The sequence below is a fragment of the Poromitra crassiceps genome, assembly GCF_964638095.1.
Source record: "Poromitra crassiceps genome assembly, chromosome: 9".
In the NCBI taxonomy this organism is placed as follows: Eukaryota; Metazoa; Chordata; class Actinopteri; order Beryciformes; family Melamphaidae; genus Poromitra; species Poromitra crassiceps.
The window spans coordinates 16,557,629-16,572,393 of record NC_139630.1 but is presented as its reverse complement, the minus strand read 5'-3'; the positions used below and the strand labels follow the sequence as shown (position 1 = coordinate 16,572,393).

At 44.8% G+C, this 14,765-nt stretch overlaps 1 protein-coding gene across 1 annotated transcript in view; it reads right to left on the bottom strand.

Annotated features, from left to right (window-relative positions):
• Positions 1 to 2,134: 2,134 nt before the first annotated feature.
• The window catches only part of tfap2b (transcription factor AP-2 beta), a gene marked incomplete at its 3' end in the record, with an annotated part of 23,741 nt that continues 11,110 nt past the window's right edge, over positions 2,135 to 14,765 (bottom strand). The window contains exons 5-7 of the mRNA XM_083643514.1: positions 14,309 to 14,427; positions 11,862 to 12,003; positions 2,135 to 2,429 (exon numbers count right to left, since the gene is read on the bottom strand). Of these exons, the coding sequence (XP_083499640.1) occupies positions 2,135 to 2,429; positions 11,862 to 12,003; positions 14,309 to 14,427 (556 nt within the window). The remainder of the gene's footprint in view (positions 2,430 to 11,861; positions 12,004 to 14,308; positions 14,428 to 14,765) is intronic.

Below are 14,765 nucleotides of genomic sequence, written 5' to 3'. Positions count from 1 at the left end.
TCACACAACAATCCCACACTGGAGCTCAAACAGCATCAGCATCGGCGCCAATTCAACTCCAATTGCACCGATTCAGAAAAGTGCCGTTTTCCTCTGAATTCAAAATGTGAAAAAACTTGAATGAAATAACTGACATTGAATGCATCATTCCCTTCACATTACAAACGGATCTGAACCTAAAGTGAATCGGAGCGTTTCCCTGGAGAAAAGGCGTAGGCGGCACACCTGGCGTAGTAAAACAACATGGTTTATTATCAATGTGATAGAAATAAAAATCACTGGACTATTAGAAGCATGTCTACTCCATCATCACCATGACAACAGCTAAAAACACTGGATGAGGCCCGTGCGTCCTCCGCCACCGGTTCACAAAGGTCACATCACAGAGAAATAGGCCTACTCCAAAAATAGCTGGCGCACCTATTTACACAACCATTCATTTAAATTAATATAAATAAATATTTACACATAAATTAAGACCCTCCTCTTCCTCTGGGTCGTGTTAAGAAGTCACCAGACAAACCTGTGTCACAGACAGGATGCTCGTCACGCACTCCTCACACCCACACACTGCTTTTTCTGTGCAAGGACACACACACATGCACACACGCACGCACGCGTGCACACACACACGCACACGCACGCACACACACACACACACACACACTAGGGATGCACGATGATATCTGCACGCCATCTGTATCATTCGATAAAGTCTTTCAAATGAAATATCAGTATCAGCCCAAAATCAACATTTGCGCCGATATGACACTACCGTTACAGAAGAAAACGAAAAACTATGAACATCATGTGTGAAAAATTACATGGGATGTATGTGAATGTGTGCATATATCGATATCGGCAAATGGCAAAAAGAGTTGGAAAATATCGACATATCAGATATCAGCAAAAAAAAAAATCCAATATCGTGCATCCCTACTTCATACCCACATTGCTTTTTCTGTGTGAGGACCATAGACTGTATAAAGGTGAGGACACACACACACACACACACAGATGTTGATGCACACACACACGCGCACACACACACAGTGTTGTGGGTCTGCCGCTCACAGCATCTCAGTCTCACAGGATGCAGGCAGGGGGAGCGAAATTGATGTAACACAGTAACCAGCATGTCCTCGGGGGAATGAAAAGAACGTAACGCAGATGAAAGATCCCTCTGTGCTCTCTGACACGGGCCCACGGGCGTCTTCCTCTCCCTTCTCTCCCTCGCTGTCCTCCTCTAACCCAGTCTCACAGCACATTGTCTCACAGCACATTGTCTCACAGCACATTGTCTCACAGCACATTGTCTCAGCACATTGTCTCATAGCAACATTTGGCCACGACGCAAAGCCTTTCAGTTTCCCAATAACGCCTCTAAAATTGTTACATCGAAATACCCCCCTCCCCCCCATCCCACAGGAATAAAACATTGCTATTTTATTATAATTCTTTTCCATAACAATTTACAACAACGTAAATTTGAAACAAATGTTGGCTAATTTGAAAACATCTGTTAATCTGAAATGCAAATAATACCACATGTTTAGGCAAGTAAAATAACTTGGTTAATGTTATAGGGTTCATTTTAAATAACATGAAAGTTTCACGCGAGATCGTGAGATCACGATCACACCACGAATCCATCTCGCCACACTCCAATCTATTGGTTTGAATCTGAACCACCAGTGGTTTGCACCAATCAGTGTCCTCTGAGGCAGATAAGGGGCGGCCTTTAGGTGTGACACCAGCGAGAGCGCGTCCGTGATCGACGTGATAGACAGATGGTTCATCCAATCACTTGCCAGGTATTTTTGTGCCTGCCCTATGAACTTTTGAAACAGTTTCCCGAGCGAGTTCCGAGAGTTTTATGCCTATATGCCCTACGAGGTTTCAATAGCAACGTGAAAAGAATGTAGGTTAAAAAAAGAAAACTTGCCATCTAGAATTTTAGAGACGTGATTTTTGAAACTGCAACATTTTGCGCTGTGAGCCAATGGGGCTATTACACAATTTGAGGCTGAGTGTGGGCTGGCTGTTGGTGTTCCTCGGCCCTGTGCGCGGTCTAGGTCAGGAGCGGTGGTGTAAAGCTAGACGTAACGGCTATCTTCTCCAGCCCCCTCGGGTTTCATTTCCGCTGCTTCTCGTCTTTGTCGGCCTTGTTGACGGCGTTGTCGTTGGCGTGCCGGCTGCCAGGCGGGCTGCTGAGGAACATCTTGTCCAGTCCTTTGAGAGCCTCGCTGAGGTAGTTCTGCAGGGCGGTGAGCGCGGCGCAGATGGCGGGCGAGCCGAAGCCGTGCGTGATGAAGGAGAAGTGGGACAGGCAGCTCTGGATGCCGGGCTCCAGGATGGGGCTGGGCCGAGAGTTCCCCAGGGGAGTCCTGTCCTGGGCCAGCAGGTCTGTGAACTCCTTACACAGCTGTCTGCAAGAGGAGGAGGAGGAGAGAACAAGACGTCAGGTGGGAGTTCTACCTACCTGCTATAATAGGCTATATGAGCAGCCGCGGCGGCAAGGGAGGGCTAGGGGGGGCTTGAGCCCCCCCTGAAATTAGCCAAGCCCCCCTAAGCCCCCCCTGGAAATTTCTTTGGAGAAAAACAAAAACTTAATTTATAACAACTAAACTAGGCTGATACACAAATATTCTGAAGTTTATTCTAAAAATATAAATTAATTAAAAAAATAATCCACTGATCGATGTATTGGTGCTCTGTTCATCAATAGTAGAAGTGAAAATTCCCAGCCTCCTTGAACACAGCATTTACACACCTCCGTGGCTGGCTGGCTGCGTCTGACCCATGCGGCCCATTTTTTATAGAGGGGTTCTCCCCCTACTGGCAAGTGATTATGGCATGGTGTGAGAGAAGGACCTCCCCTCTGCTCTGCTCAAAGTGGCCTGCTCCATCTCAAAGCGTCTCAACCGCGGAAGTTAAATTTCCTTACATACATGTCAATATCTACATGTAAAATGGACGTAAAACAAGTGTCGAGCGTTAGTATCGCACGCCTTTATATTGATCAAGCCTTTATGTTGATGGCCATCACAAAGGAGATACTTTATTTTGCTTTGGACACGGACTGGACTGGACAGCACAGGATCGAGCGCACTGATGTTAATAGGTAGGGCATGGAATTTATATTTGATATACATAATGGCTTTGTTAAGACTGCGTTGCCTAACTGTGCTGTTGTGTTTTTTGGCCGCCATGCCGTGCTCATGCATGTGGTGTGAATGTGTTTCAGTGTTTGTATAGTTAGAGTCTTATTTCATGACGTGTGCGTCATGTACAGTACAAAGACGATGTGCTGGCTTGTGGCGCCAGGCAGTTGTGTCGGGATGGCGTTTCTTTGAGGCATGTGAAGCTGCTGTACGCATATCAAACCTATTGGACTGTTGCTGACTGTTACATAACTGTCGTTCTCCCATGAAAGTTTGTTGTTTTAGATCACAACTTCCGCGTGGGAAGTGGGCGCCTCTTTCAGGCCCCGTTTGTGTGCTATGGACGGTTAATGAGACCCTCACACAACCTCCCAGTCTCAGGGCAGACACTCGGACCACAAGACCAGTGAGCTGGTTTTGATAAAAGTATCAAAACGCCTGTTGTCCAGCTCAGTCACTATACAGTCTTGTCACTGGTGTGATTGCTATATAGTGCAGTCTATATGAATGGTTCTATTTCTTTTTACTCTGGCACAGACTATTGATGAATGGATGTGCCTGTGTATGTGGCACTGTTTATTTACATACAGTATAGCCTATATGCAGTGATTAGCCTAATTTGTCTCTAAAATATAGCACATTTTAAATCTTTTGTGTAACTTGTGAATATGAACTCTTGATTTACCATCTAAATGTGTGTGCTGCATATAGCCTTGTGTAACTGGACTCATCAGTCTCAACATACAGTGTGACATAGGGCTAAATACACAGTCAGTCTTCAGCTCATTGAAGCACTTACATGCATAATGTTGGGTTGGGGAAAACCAAAACAAACGGATTTAATCTGGCCACCTGCTAAGCTGTCAAGGACACTAGCAGCAAAACTCTCCTGAAGCCCTGAGTGCAATCTGCGTCTCCAACGTCAACCCCCCGCCCCGACATCTGACGCCTGAACTCTGGTCTGATTTGACGAGGCCATCTCCACAGCAACGCTGTGTTCAGCCGAAGGAGGCTCAGACTACACACACACACAAACACCCATGGACTCTAAGGACTCACAGGCCTACACACGGTCACGCACGCACTCCCCCAAACCCCCCCCCCCCCCTTCCCGCCCCCTCCCGACCGTCTCCATCAGCCCCTGCTGCCCTACCTACCCCCCCCCCCTTTTTTCCTTTCTAACCCAGCCGTCAGTAATGGAGTAGCTTCGGACTAATCCCTGTACTTTTTTCAACAAATGGATTGTACCTGTATAATATTGAAGTGTGCCTTGTTACTCGTTCAAAACAGTAATAATGTTTCATGTTTCATGTTGCAAATCTGAGTATATTTAGAAACCATTACTGCCGGCTGCATGTATGTATGTATGTATTGTTTGTGTGTAATTGTATTGTATTGTATGTAGGTATGTCCACGTATGTCCTGTTTGTTTTGGGGACTACGGATGGAAATTAGCCTCGTGCCATGTGCAACGTGTTCGAGCCTCGTGCTCGAGTCTCGTGCTAAATCCGGCAATTTTTACACTCTGATTATGTTCTTTGTGTCCATTAATTTTGCACTGTCCCGTCTAAATAAACAAATCAAATGTCAAAGATTTGGCTCTCAATGGAAAAGCAGTGGGCCCTCCTTGTCTAATAGTAGAGCCTAATTCACACCCTATCAATCATATTATTATTATTTCTTATATTAGTGGTTCTCAACCCTTTTTACACAAGTACCTGAGAAATTACCACTATATGAATGTATGAGAGGGAGGGGCCCCCGCGTACCACCAGTGGTACCTGTACCACAGGTTGAGAAGAGAACCACTGTCTATTTATGTAGAAAAAGTTAGCCCCCACTGTAAATATTGAAGCCCCCCCTTAGCCCCCCCAGCCACAATTGCCTGCAGCCGCCACTGTATATGAGGCTTTGAGGGCCCAGAAACATCCCTGACCTCATACTGGTATTGAGAGAGAGTGAAGAAAGGAAGTGGCACACTACTGCCACTTCCTGCCTTTCTTTATATTATTTTGATATTTCGCTAGTCTGCACCTCTTTTTTTTGGGGGGGGGGGGCGTGCTTCACTTTGTATATACTGAGAGAGAGAGAGAGAGAGAGAGTTCAAATTTCCAGACGAGGAGGCAACTTAAAGGATAAGTTCACCCAAAAATGAAAATGCAGTCATTATCTACTCACCCCCTATGCCCATGGATGGGTGAAGTTTTTGAGTTTTCCAGGGAAACAGAGTTACAGCATTTTCCTAAACACTTTAAGTGAATGGTGACCAACTTTCAAACGTAAAAATAGAAAGAGAAAAAAGCTACCGCACTGCTCGTCACATTAATCACATGACATGTGTCTGTAACGAGTCGTGTACAGTTCCTAAATCCAGTAATCACATTACAGTCAGCTCAATCAAACACTATGTCATTACTTGCATTACTTAAGTTCTTCAATTATCAGCAGGATCAGGATGGAATCTGCAGGATTATGGGGAAAAACATCAAATGTGCTTTTTCATGCATGATTGCGCAACAAAACAGCTGACTTAAGCCATTAACTGCTAGAATGGATGGGCTGGAGGGACGGGGAGGATTGACAATTGGTTGGGTTTGCGATATATTTTTTCGGATGATGGCGATGGCTGGAGGCACCCTCTCTGCCTGTGATTGGCCTAGCGTCAAACGTTCATCCAATCACATACGCTTGGCTATCCTGCGTCTCTTTCTACAGTCTGTCGTCAGACTCAGTGGGTCAGACAGACCGCAGTTTTGCTTGCTAGCATGCATGAAAGACGCCACTGTGTGTTTATATTTTTGATATAGTCTGGTTTATAATGTGGCCGCTACTCTTGGCAGCGCACGTATGTAGCCTACAGACAAATAAAAAAGAAAAGATAAAAGATTAATGAGAATTGATCAAGGGTTATATAAAAACAGTGTCAATGCCCATTCATTCTAACACAAGAGTGACATGTATTTGAATTGAAATATGTATCAGTATGTGATGTTTGCCCAGTCCTTCATTGGGAAATGCACCTTTATGGAGTGGGATCACGTGGAGATGGTCTTCAGAAACTTTGATGAGATTGACAGTAAGTAAACATTGTTTCAGATACATGGTGTAGTTGTGGAAAAGTGTGTGAGTTTGGAAGAGGAGTGCACCACTAGGTGGAGACATGCATCCATAGCAGTGTTGATTTCGGAGACGAAAACTATGAGGAAACATTTTAGTCAACTACCTATTTTCACTGGTGAAAACTAGACTAAAATGTTAGGGAGGGACGAATTGGGAAGACATCCAATCAGAAGACAAGAAGAAGTTAAACAACTGTGTCTGTATTGCAGATTCAAACCTTAAAACAATTCCAGAACAGATTAATATATCTTTACAATAAGTTTGGAAATTCTAATGAATAGTTACGGTTTTCTTTGACTAAGATGAGATGAAAATACTTAGACACTTAGTTGACGAAAACTTGACTGAATAAAATCAGGATGAGGTTGACTAAATATGATAAGAGCTTAAGAGAAAGTGGATTATAGCTCACTCCGATAAACATGTGAATGTTGTGTGATAGGCAAAGGTTGTTGGTTCAATCCCAGCCTCAGGCAATTTCTTAAAAAGTACTCACATTATAAGCTGCAGCAGTGATCCTTCTTTATCATCACCAGTAGTTTGAACACTGATAGAAATAAGCTGATGAAGGAAACAGTCAGTCCCTGACTCTAGCTCAACTCACTGGTACAATCTCACCTGTCTCACTCTTTATGCTCCGTGTTGTTGTCAGTGTGAATACAGTGTGTAGAAATCAGAAGTGTAACTTCCAACAGCTCATAGCTCAGTCGGCTGAGCGGCTGTGTCACTGTCTCTGTCTGACAGATAGACTGTTGGTTCGATTCCCGATGGAGGAGACATATTACAGCACTGCCCTGTCTTTAACATCACCAGCGTAGCGCCTCCTATAGGCAGATATACAGAGCGACACAGCCCCTCCTACAGATCCACAGAAATGGACACTGTGGACAGACTGCAAAGAGATCCAGTCATGTCATATATTGAGTCTAGAGCACTTTTTCAAAAAGTTATTTTTACGCGTAGCGGCAGGCAGAGCAGAGAACTAAACCTTTGAGTTTGCAGGGAGCGGAAATGGATTTACTTCCACTGCTTAGCTTAGCTTAGCTTCCAGGCAGTCAGACTCCTCGGTCCTTAAGTGGCATGGTGTAATTAGACATACAGGGGGGTTCTCAACCTTTTGTAACGTAAGGCCCACTTCTGATTGTTTGCCAATGATCTTGCTGTCCTTTCAAAACCAGACCGACTCACCAAGTATTCTCTACAAACAGGCCTCAGCATCAACGCCCATTCAAACCTAAGTGATGTCCATCAACAGCAACACACATGCATCAGGCACCGCCTTCAATACTGAGCTGCTTGAAGTCGTCGTTGGCGCTGTGCACCTGAGAGGTCTGATTCTTCAGGACGACGGGGCCTAAAGACATCCAGCACAGGCTTGGGAAAGCCTGCATGCACCTACAAGACTCCATAACATCTGGAGGTCCAACACCTACAGCCTCAAAACCAAGATCCACTTGTTTAACACCTCGGTCAAGCCGGTAATAATATAATTTACTAGCGTAACACCCGTCCCATGTGTGACTGCAGCTACGCTCACCTGTGTGCTGCTCCACTCTGGAGCTCTCCATGGTGCTGAACCTGTGTTGACTCATTTTGGCCACTAATTAGCCATTTTAGTCAGCCCTAATTACCTAATTAAAAAATCCGGCTCCGTTCGGTCACCCCGCAGTTGCGCTCTTTACACTTCCTAAAAGATTCAGCGCAATCGCACGTGAAATGGCATAGCTGTGGCCGAACACAATTTCTGCTCACACACACACACACACACACACACACACACACACACACACACACACACACACACACACACACACACACACACACACAGACACACACACACACACACACACACACACACACACACACACACACACACACACACACACACACACACACACACACACACACACATTCTTATAGGATGGGGCTGAGTACTGGCAAATAATCAAATGCGACATGAGCAAAGTCAGCTGATCCCACAACAGCTGTCTGAGAAAGATCTGCCGTATCTTCTGACCCAAGAAGACATCAATATGAGGAGCTCTACATGAAGAGTGGCTGCAGAAACGTGATCTCACAAATCAAACACCATCATCTCAGACGGCTCAGACACATGCTGCGAATGCCCCCAGAGCGGATCTCCAGAGTGGTCCTCAGATGGACAGCAACCAGGGAAAAGGAATCAAGACCGACCTGAGATCACCTGGAGAAGAACGGTAGAGGCTGAGCTGGAGATGGTCTCTCATAAGGCGAGGCTCAACTGTCTGCTAAAGACTGTCCTAGGTGGAGGAACTGGAACATTATCGATTCCTTATATGCATGAAGAGCATAAGTAAGTTATTTAAGCCTAACCCAAACCATAATGCTATAACAGGGGTTATTTAAGCCTAACCCAAACCATAACGCTATAACAACGGTTATTTAAGCCTAACCCAAACCATAACGCTATAACAGCGGTTAATTTGAAAACCTCACTGCCTTTCCAACGTTAAACACAAATAAAACTATAGTAATTAATTTGTTAATGTGGAAAGACTAGTAGGTTATTGTGTTTGTCATACCTGACAGTTTCGACTGCTGACTTCCTGCAGTCTCCTTCAGAGACGTCATGTGATGTTGTGACGTGTCATATGGCTGGTTTATGTAGGTTTGGCGATCCTAGTGTCCTCTAGCCTAGAGAGAGAGTGGCGTCAGCGGAGGACCAAAATGCGAGACTCATTAGCCAATGAACAGCCAGGAATGGGTCTCGCGCTACTTTTGCATGCTAAAATAAAGCTGATAATGTACAATTTGATTCAAGAAAAAACAAACTTTCAAAGGACAACACAAACTGTCCATTTTGCTGCAACTCGACAGTGCTGCTTAATCCAGGACCTTACTTCCTGGAACTCTTGAGAGTAAAAAACTGGTCCATTGGAGTGAATGGAGATGTTGCGACTCTTCTTACACGGCTCTGGGCCATCCCACCTCATAACCTAAACCAGCCATGACACGTCACAACATCACATGACGTCTCTGAAGGAGACCTGAGGAAGTCAGCAGTCAAAACTGTCAGGTATGACAAACATAATAACCTACTAGTCTTTCCACATGAACACATTAATTACTATGCATTTTAGTTAGATGAAATGAACTTGTTTGGACTACAAATAAAACAACTTTAACTAGTGAGTAAAATACCTTGGTTAAGGTTAGGATTTATGGTTTGGGTTATTATTACAAAACGTTAGATGTGACTTACATTGAAATGTAGACACCACCAGTGTGTAACGTCCATATACATGTATCTAAGAATGTGATACAACATATTTATGCTTCAGAAATGTGAAATTCTACATATCCGTGGACCGCAGGAACATACAATGCCTTATAGACCAGGCTCCTCTCTCTCTCTCTCTCTCTCTCTCATGCATAACACTCATACGGTACTTGCACGCCCCATGCACAGACACACACACACACACCCTAGCCCAGCCTATAAGCGGCCTAAGGGCAGAGCTAGCAGATGAGTGACAGGGCGTGCGGGGCGGGCCCAGCTGGGGTGAGGGGAGAGAGAGGAGACACCCGGGGCGACACTCAGGGCTCACTGTTGTTTTCTGACGACTTGAAACACTCCACCGCTAAATAATGCATTTCTAACAGGCAACACACACACACACGCACACACACACGTGCACGCACACAGCACGCACACAGCACGCACGCACACGTCCACACACACATGCGCGTGCGCACGCACACACGCACACACACACACACAGCACGCGCACGCGCACGCACACACACACGCACACACACACACACACACACGCACGCACACACACACACAGGGACTGGACCAGGTTTGAATGCGAGCATCAAACATCCACCGAGCACACCGTACATACTGAGTGGATGCACACACCCATGAGTGCACGCTCGTGCACACACGCACGCACGCACGCACGCACACACACACACACACACACACACACACACACACACACACACACACACACACACACACACACACACACACACACACACGGCTTATGCAGGACAACAGACAAGACTGTGACATTATGACAAGCTAACAATTATTTTGGCCTCCTTAACTGATCTTTGTTTCTGTTAGAATTTACAACTTTTTTCCCCATATTATGAAAAAAACTGACTCCAGTGAGTAAAAAATACCCACAGGAGAGGCATAGTTCTACTACTAAAACAAAATCACCTCATTATAATCATAAACTACTCAGTAATTGACAGAGCAGCTTTTGTAACATAATACTGTTTGAGTATCAAAATACCAAATCAATAATCCAGTGTGATTAAATCCACAACACTGTGTAGTGTGTTGTGTTTAAAAAGGTTCTGTCACAAGGTTCTGCTGCGCTGCTCAGGACCACAACACTGTGTAGTGTGTTTAAAAAGGTTCTGTCACAAGGAGGTTCTGCTGCGCTGCTCAGGAGGAAAATGAAGGTAATCAGAAGGTCAGTTTCACATGCAGGGAAATTGTGGGATATAATAATTATGAGGGGTAGGCGCAAAACGGACGGCTTCTAAAAGCAGAAGTAGAGGTGTCACATGACGTGCACGAGCATTGCACGTGCACGAGCATCCCCCGCTGCTATAGTGTTGAATGTGTCTTTTGCATCAAAGCAGCTTTATCTGTGCTGCAGCTGAAGGTTGTGCTCGTTCATTTACAACATGATGGGGATCACAGCATCCAACGGATAACGCAGATAGTCCTAATCTCTTGCTCATTTATTTTTTAATTGCACCATTTTCCAGGGTTAATTGATATTGCAATTGAAAAGTTAAAATCCCCCCGTTTCTTTTCTTTATAGGGAAAATTATCGCTGTAATGATTTTAAACATGGATTTGGGCTCTCTCCTTAAATTGAATTGAAATGTTTGAATTTAACCGGCCTAATTTCTCAGCGTGGCAAAGCTTCATTCAAACATTTCATTGCAGATTAAAATCCATGTCCAGAGTGTTTTATGACAGTAAGAAAAACTCCTCTCGCTAAATGTCAGTGCCGTGTGTGCTGTGGCAGAATGGACTGTTGTGTGTAGCAGTGGCACTCAAAGTGTGCTCTGGGCACCCCTATACGGGGTGCTTAATTGATTGGGTGCCATGTGGTCCCCAGCGAAATGGAGAATAGTTTAAATTAATCAGAATTTAAATGACTAGAAAGTATCCAAATTGGAGAATATGGATTAATGGGTTTCACGGTTTGGTATTTTTACACAATTTTTTACCCTTTTACCGTTAAATCTTCACATATGACTCCCGGGGACAAGATCTTTTCAAATGGGATCTAAGGGGCCAGATGTGTGTCTACATTGGGGAGTTGAGAACCTATCCTCTGTTATATCATCAGCTGTTTGTCTCTTGGCAAGGCAATATCATTGACTGATGTGAGGCTGGGGTGAAGTGTCTAGTTGTTATGGGCTATACAGCGCATTACATATAATTCACATCAACAACATAAATCTAACTCTAGGTCAATACAGGGCATCCCTGGGACCAGATCTAATCAAATGGTCTCATGTGTGTCTTATCAGGGGGTGCCCCGGGCCGATGGGACTCACTTGGTAGCCAGCAGCATGTTCTTGCGTGCGTGCAGCTCGTTTGGGTCGGCGTGCTGCCGGTTCAGGTACTCGCTCACGGCCTTGGTGGGAAACTCCGTCTCACAGATGTAACCGAAATCCCGGGCCAAGTGGACCGCTTCACCTGCGGGGAGGGATCATGTTTTAATGCAGATAATGTGACTAACACGCATTGTAGTATTATTTAGCTTACATTCCTCAGTAACGAATACTGTAACAAATTAGGCCTACTATTTAAATTTCAGATATAATGTTATCCAATTAAAAATATATATATGTCAGCCATCGGTTCGTTTTCCACTTAATTAGCCATTGTCCTCTCAGTTCCCAACTATAGCTTAGATGCAAAAATAGACAAAAAGTGGACTTTCTCCAGGTGGAAATTCTGATTTTAGTGAGAAAAAGGAGGACAAGAACATTGGTTTCTTCGTCATTTGAAGGAGTCGGACCTGACCTCATTTTTAAGATATGGGAGCACACCAGCCGTCAAATATGGGGTGTAACGGAGAAGTAGGCTAATGTAACGAATAGTGTAACAAGTTACTGCTCCCAGCAGGAAAAGTAACGCCTAGACATTTGAAGAATAACACTTTTTAGGCAAAGTGATACGCTAGGCTACATTACTTTATCTACTTGTAAAGCCCGGGATAGCCCAGAGCAGCAGTTCCCAACCTTTTCAGAGACAGGGCTCACTTGAAAATCTCGAAAATGTTCACGGCCCACATCTGACCGTAAACAGTACGGAGGCCAAATAATGTTATCTGAAGGAGCTGTCCATCATGTTATCTGAAGGAGCTGTCCATCATGTTATCTGAAGGAGCTGTCCACCATGTTCTCTGAAGGAGCTGTCCATCATGTTCTCTGAAGGAGCTGTCCATCATGTTCTCTGAAGGAGCTGTCCATCATGTTCTCTGAAGGAGCTGTCCATCATGTTCTCTGAAGGAGCTGTCCATCATGTTCTCTGAAGGAGCTGCCCATCATGTTCTCTGAAGGAGCTGTCCATCATGTTATCTGAAGGAGCTGTCCATCATGTTATCTGAAGGAGCTGTCCATCATGTTCTCTGAAGGAGCTGTCCATCATGTTCTCTGAAGGAGCTGCCCATCATGTTCTCTGAAGGAGCTGTCCATCATGTTATCTGAAGGAGCTGTCCATCATGTTCTCTGAAGGAGCTGTCCATCATGTTCTCTGAAGGAGCTGTCCACCATGTTATCTGAAGGAGCTGTCCATCATGTTCTCTGAAGGAGCTGTCCATCATGTTCTCTGAAGGAGCTGTCCATCATGTTCTCTGAAGGAGCTGTCCACCATGTTATCTGAAGGAGCTGTCCATCATGTTCTCTGAAGGAGCTGTCCATCATGTTCTCTGAAGGAGCTGTCCATCATGTTATCTGAAGGAGCTGTCCATCATGTTATCTGATGGAGCTGTCCATCATGTTCTCTGAAGGAGCTGTCCATCATGTTCTCTGAAGGAGCTGTCCATCATGTTCTCTGAAGGAGCTGTCCACCATGTTATCTGAAGGAGCTGTCCATCATGTTCTCTGAAGGAGCTGTCCATCATGTTCTCTGAAGGAGCTGTCCATCATGTTCTCTGAAGGAGCTGTCCATCATGTTATCTGAAGGAGCTGTCCATCATGTTCTCTGAAGGAGCTGTCCATCATGTTATCTGAAGGAGCTGTCCATCATGTTCTCTGAAGGAGCTGTCCATCATGTTCTCTGAAGGAGCTGTCCATCATGTTCTCTGAAGGAGCTGTCCATCATGTTCTCTGAAGGAGCTGTCCATCATGTTCCCTGAAGGAGCTGTCCATCAGCACCACAAAGAACCCAGAAGCTAAAAGTGAGGGTCTGGCTGCAATATAGGCTCATTAACAAATCATTGATGATTGATGGTAATGTTTTGCAAATTATTTGGCGGCCCACTTGCAATACCTTGGCGGCCCACAGTTTGAGAATGGCTGGCCTAGACGGTTTGAACTCTACAACATGAACATTTGCCCCCAGCTTACTTCCTGTTGCAGTGTTTGCTATAATAATAACTGACAGGAAATAAGCTAGGTTCCAAACTGTTCCCTAGCAACACAACTCTGTGACAGTAGAGCTGCAAGATAAGTAATGATGAAGACTGGCAGATGGGGCTAAAGCAGTCTAACTAAAGAACAGAACCCCCTCTATCTCTCTCATATCTCTCTATCTCTCTGCTTAGCTTTCATTCTATGTATTTCTTTTCCTGGCGCTTCACGTGGGAAGAGGCCTATTGTAAGGCTTAGACCACCTTTACAATCCTTAATTTTGGTTGGACAAGGACAAGATGTCAGCTATAAACAGCCTAAAATCCCAATGTTTTCACCTTTTAGCCTGTTTAACATTTACACAACATTGTGGTTATAAGATGGTATATTTGATGTGCTTGGGCAAAAAACCATGAGACAGTCACCTTCTACCAGAGATGTGAGTAACGTGACATTGGCAGCCTTGCGTCTTCCAGCGGGTAAATTCAGTCCAATCTTCTCCAGCTTTTCCCTCAGAGATCTTCCACCGTTTTTGGATTTTGCTCTAAGAACACAGGGGCAACAGTGGATACATGATGTAGGTCTGTTTCTTCTGCATATGGGCTATATAGGAAAGTGGGAGAAGATTTATGATGGGGCATTTATTGATGGGCATCAAATGGGTGTATGAAGATGGTAGACCAGGGGTCCCCAAACCTTTTCATCTTGGGACCCAAAAGATAAATTGCAAAAAGATAAACCGCCATAGGAGATGCGCACGTATTTACAAGTGTCACAGAAACGTTTCAAAGCCACCTACCAAAGCAGAGGGGTTCATTGCTTCTCGACGGCAGGGTTTGAAAGCTCGATGCTGCTAAGAAGTGCCTCTTTTTATCCAAATTC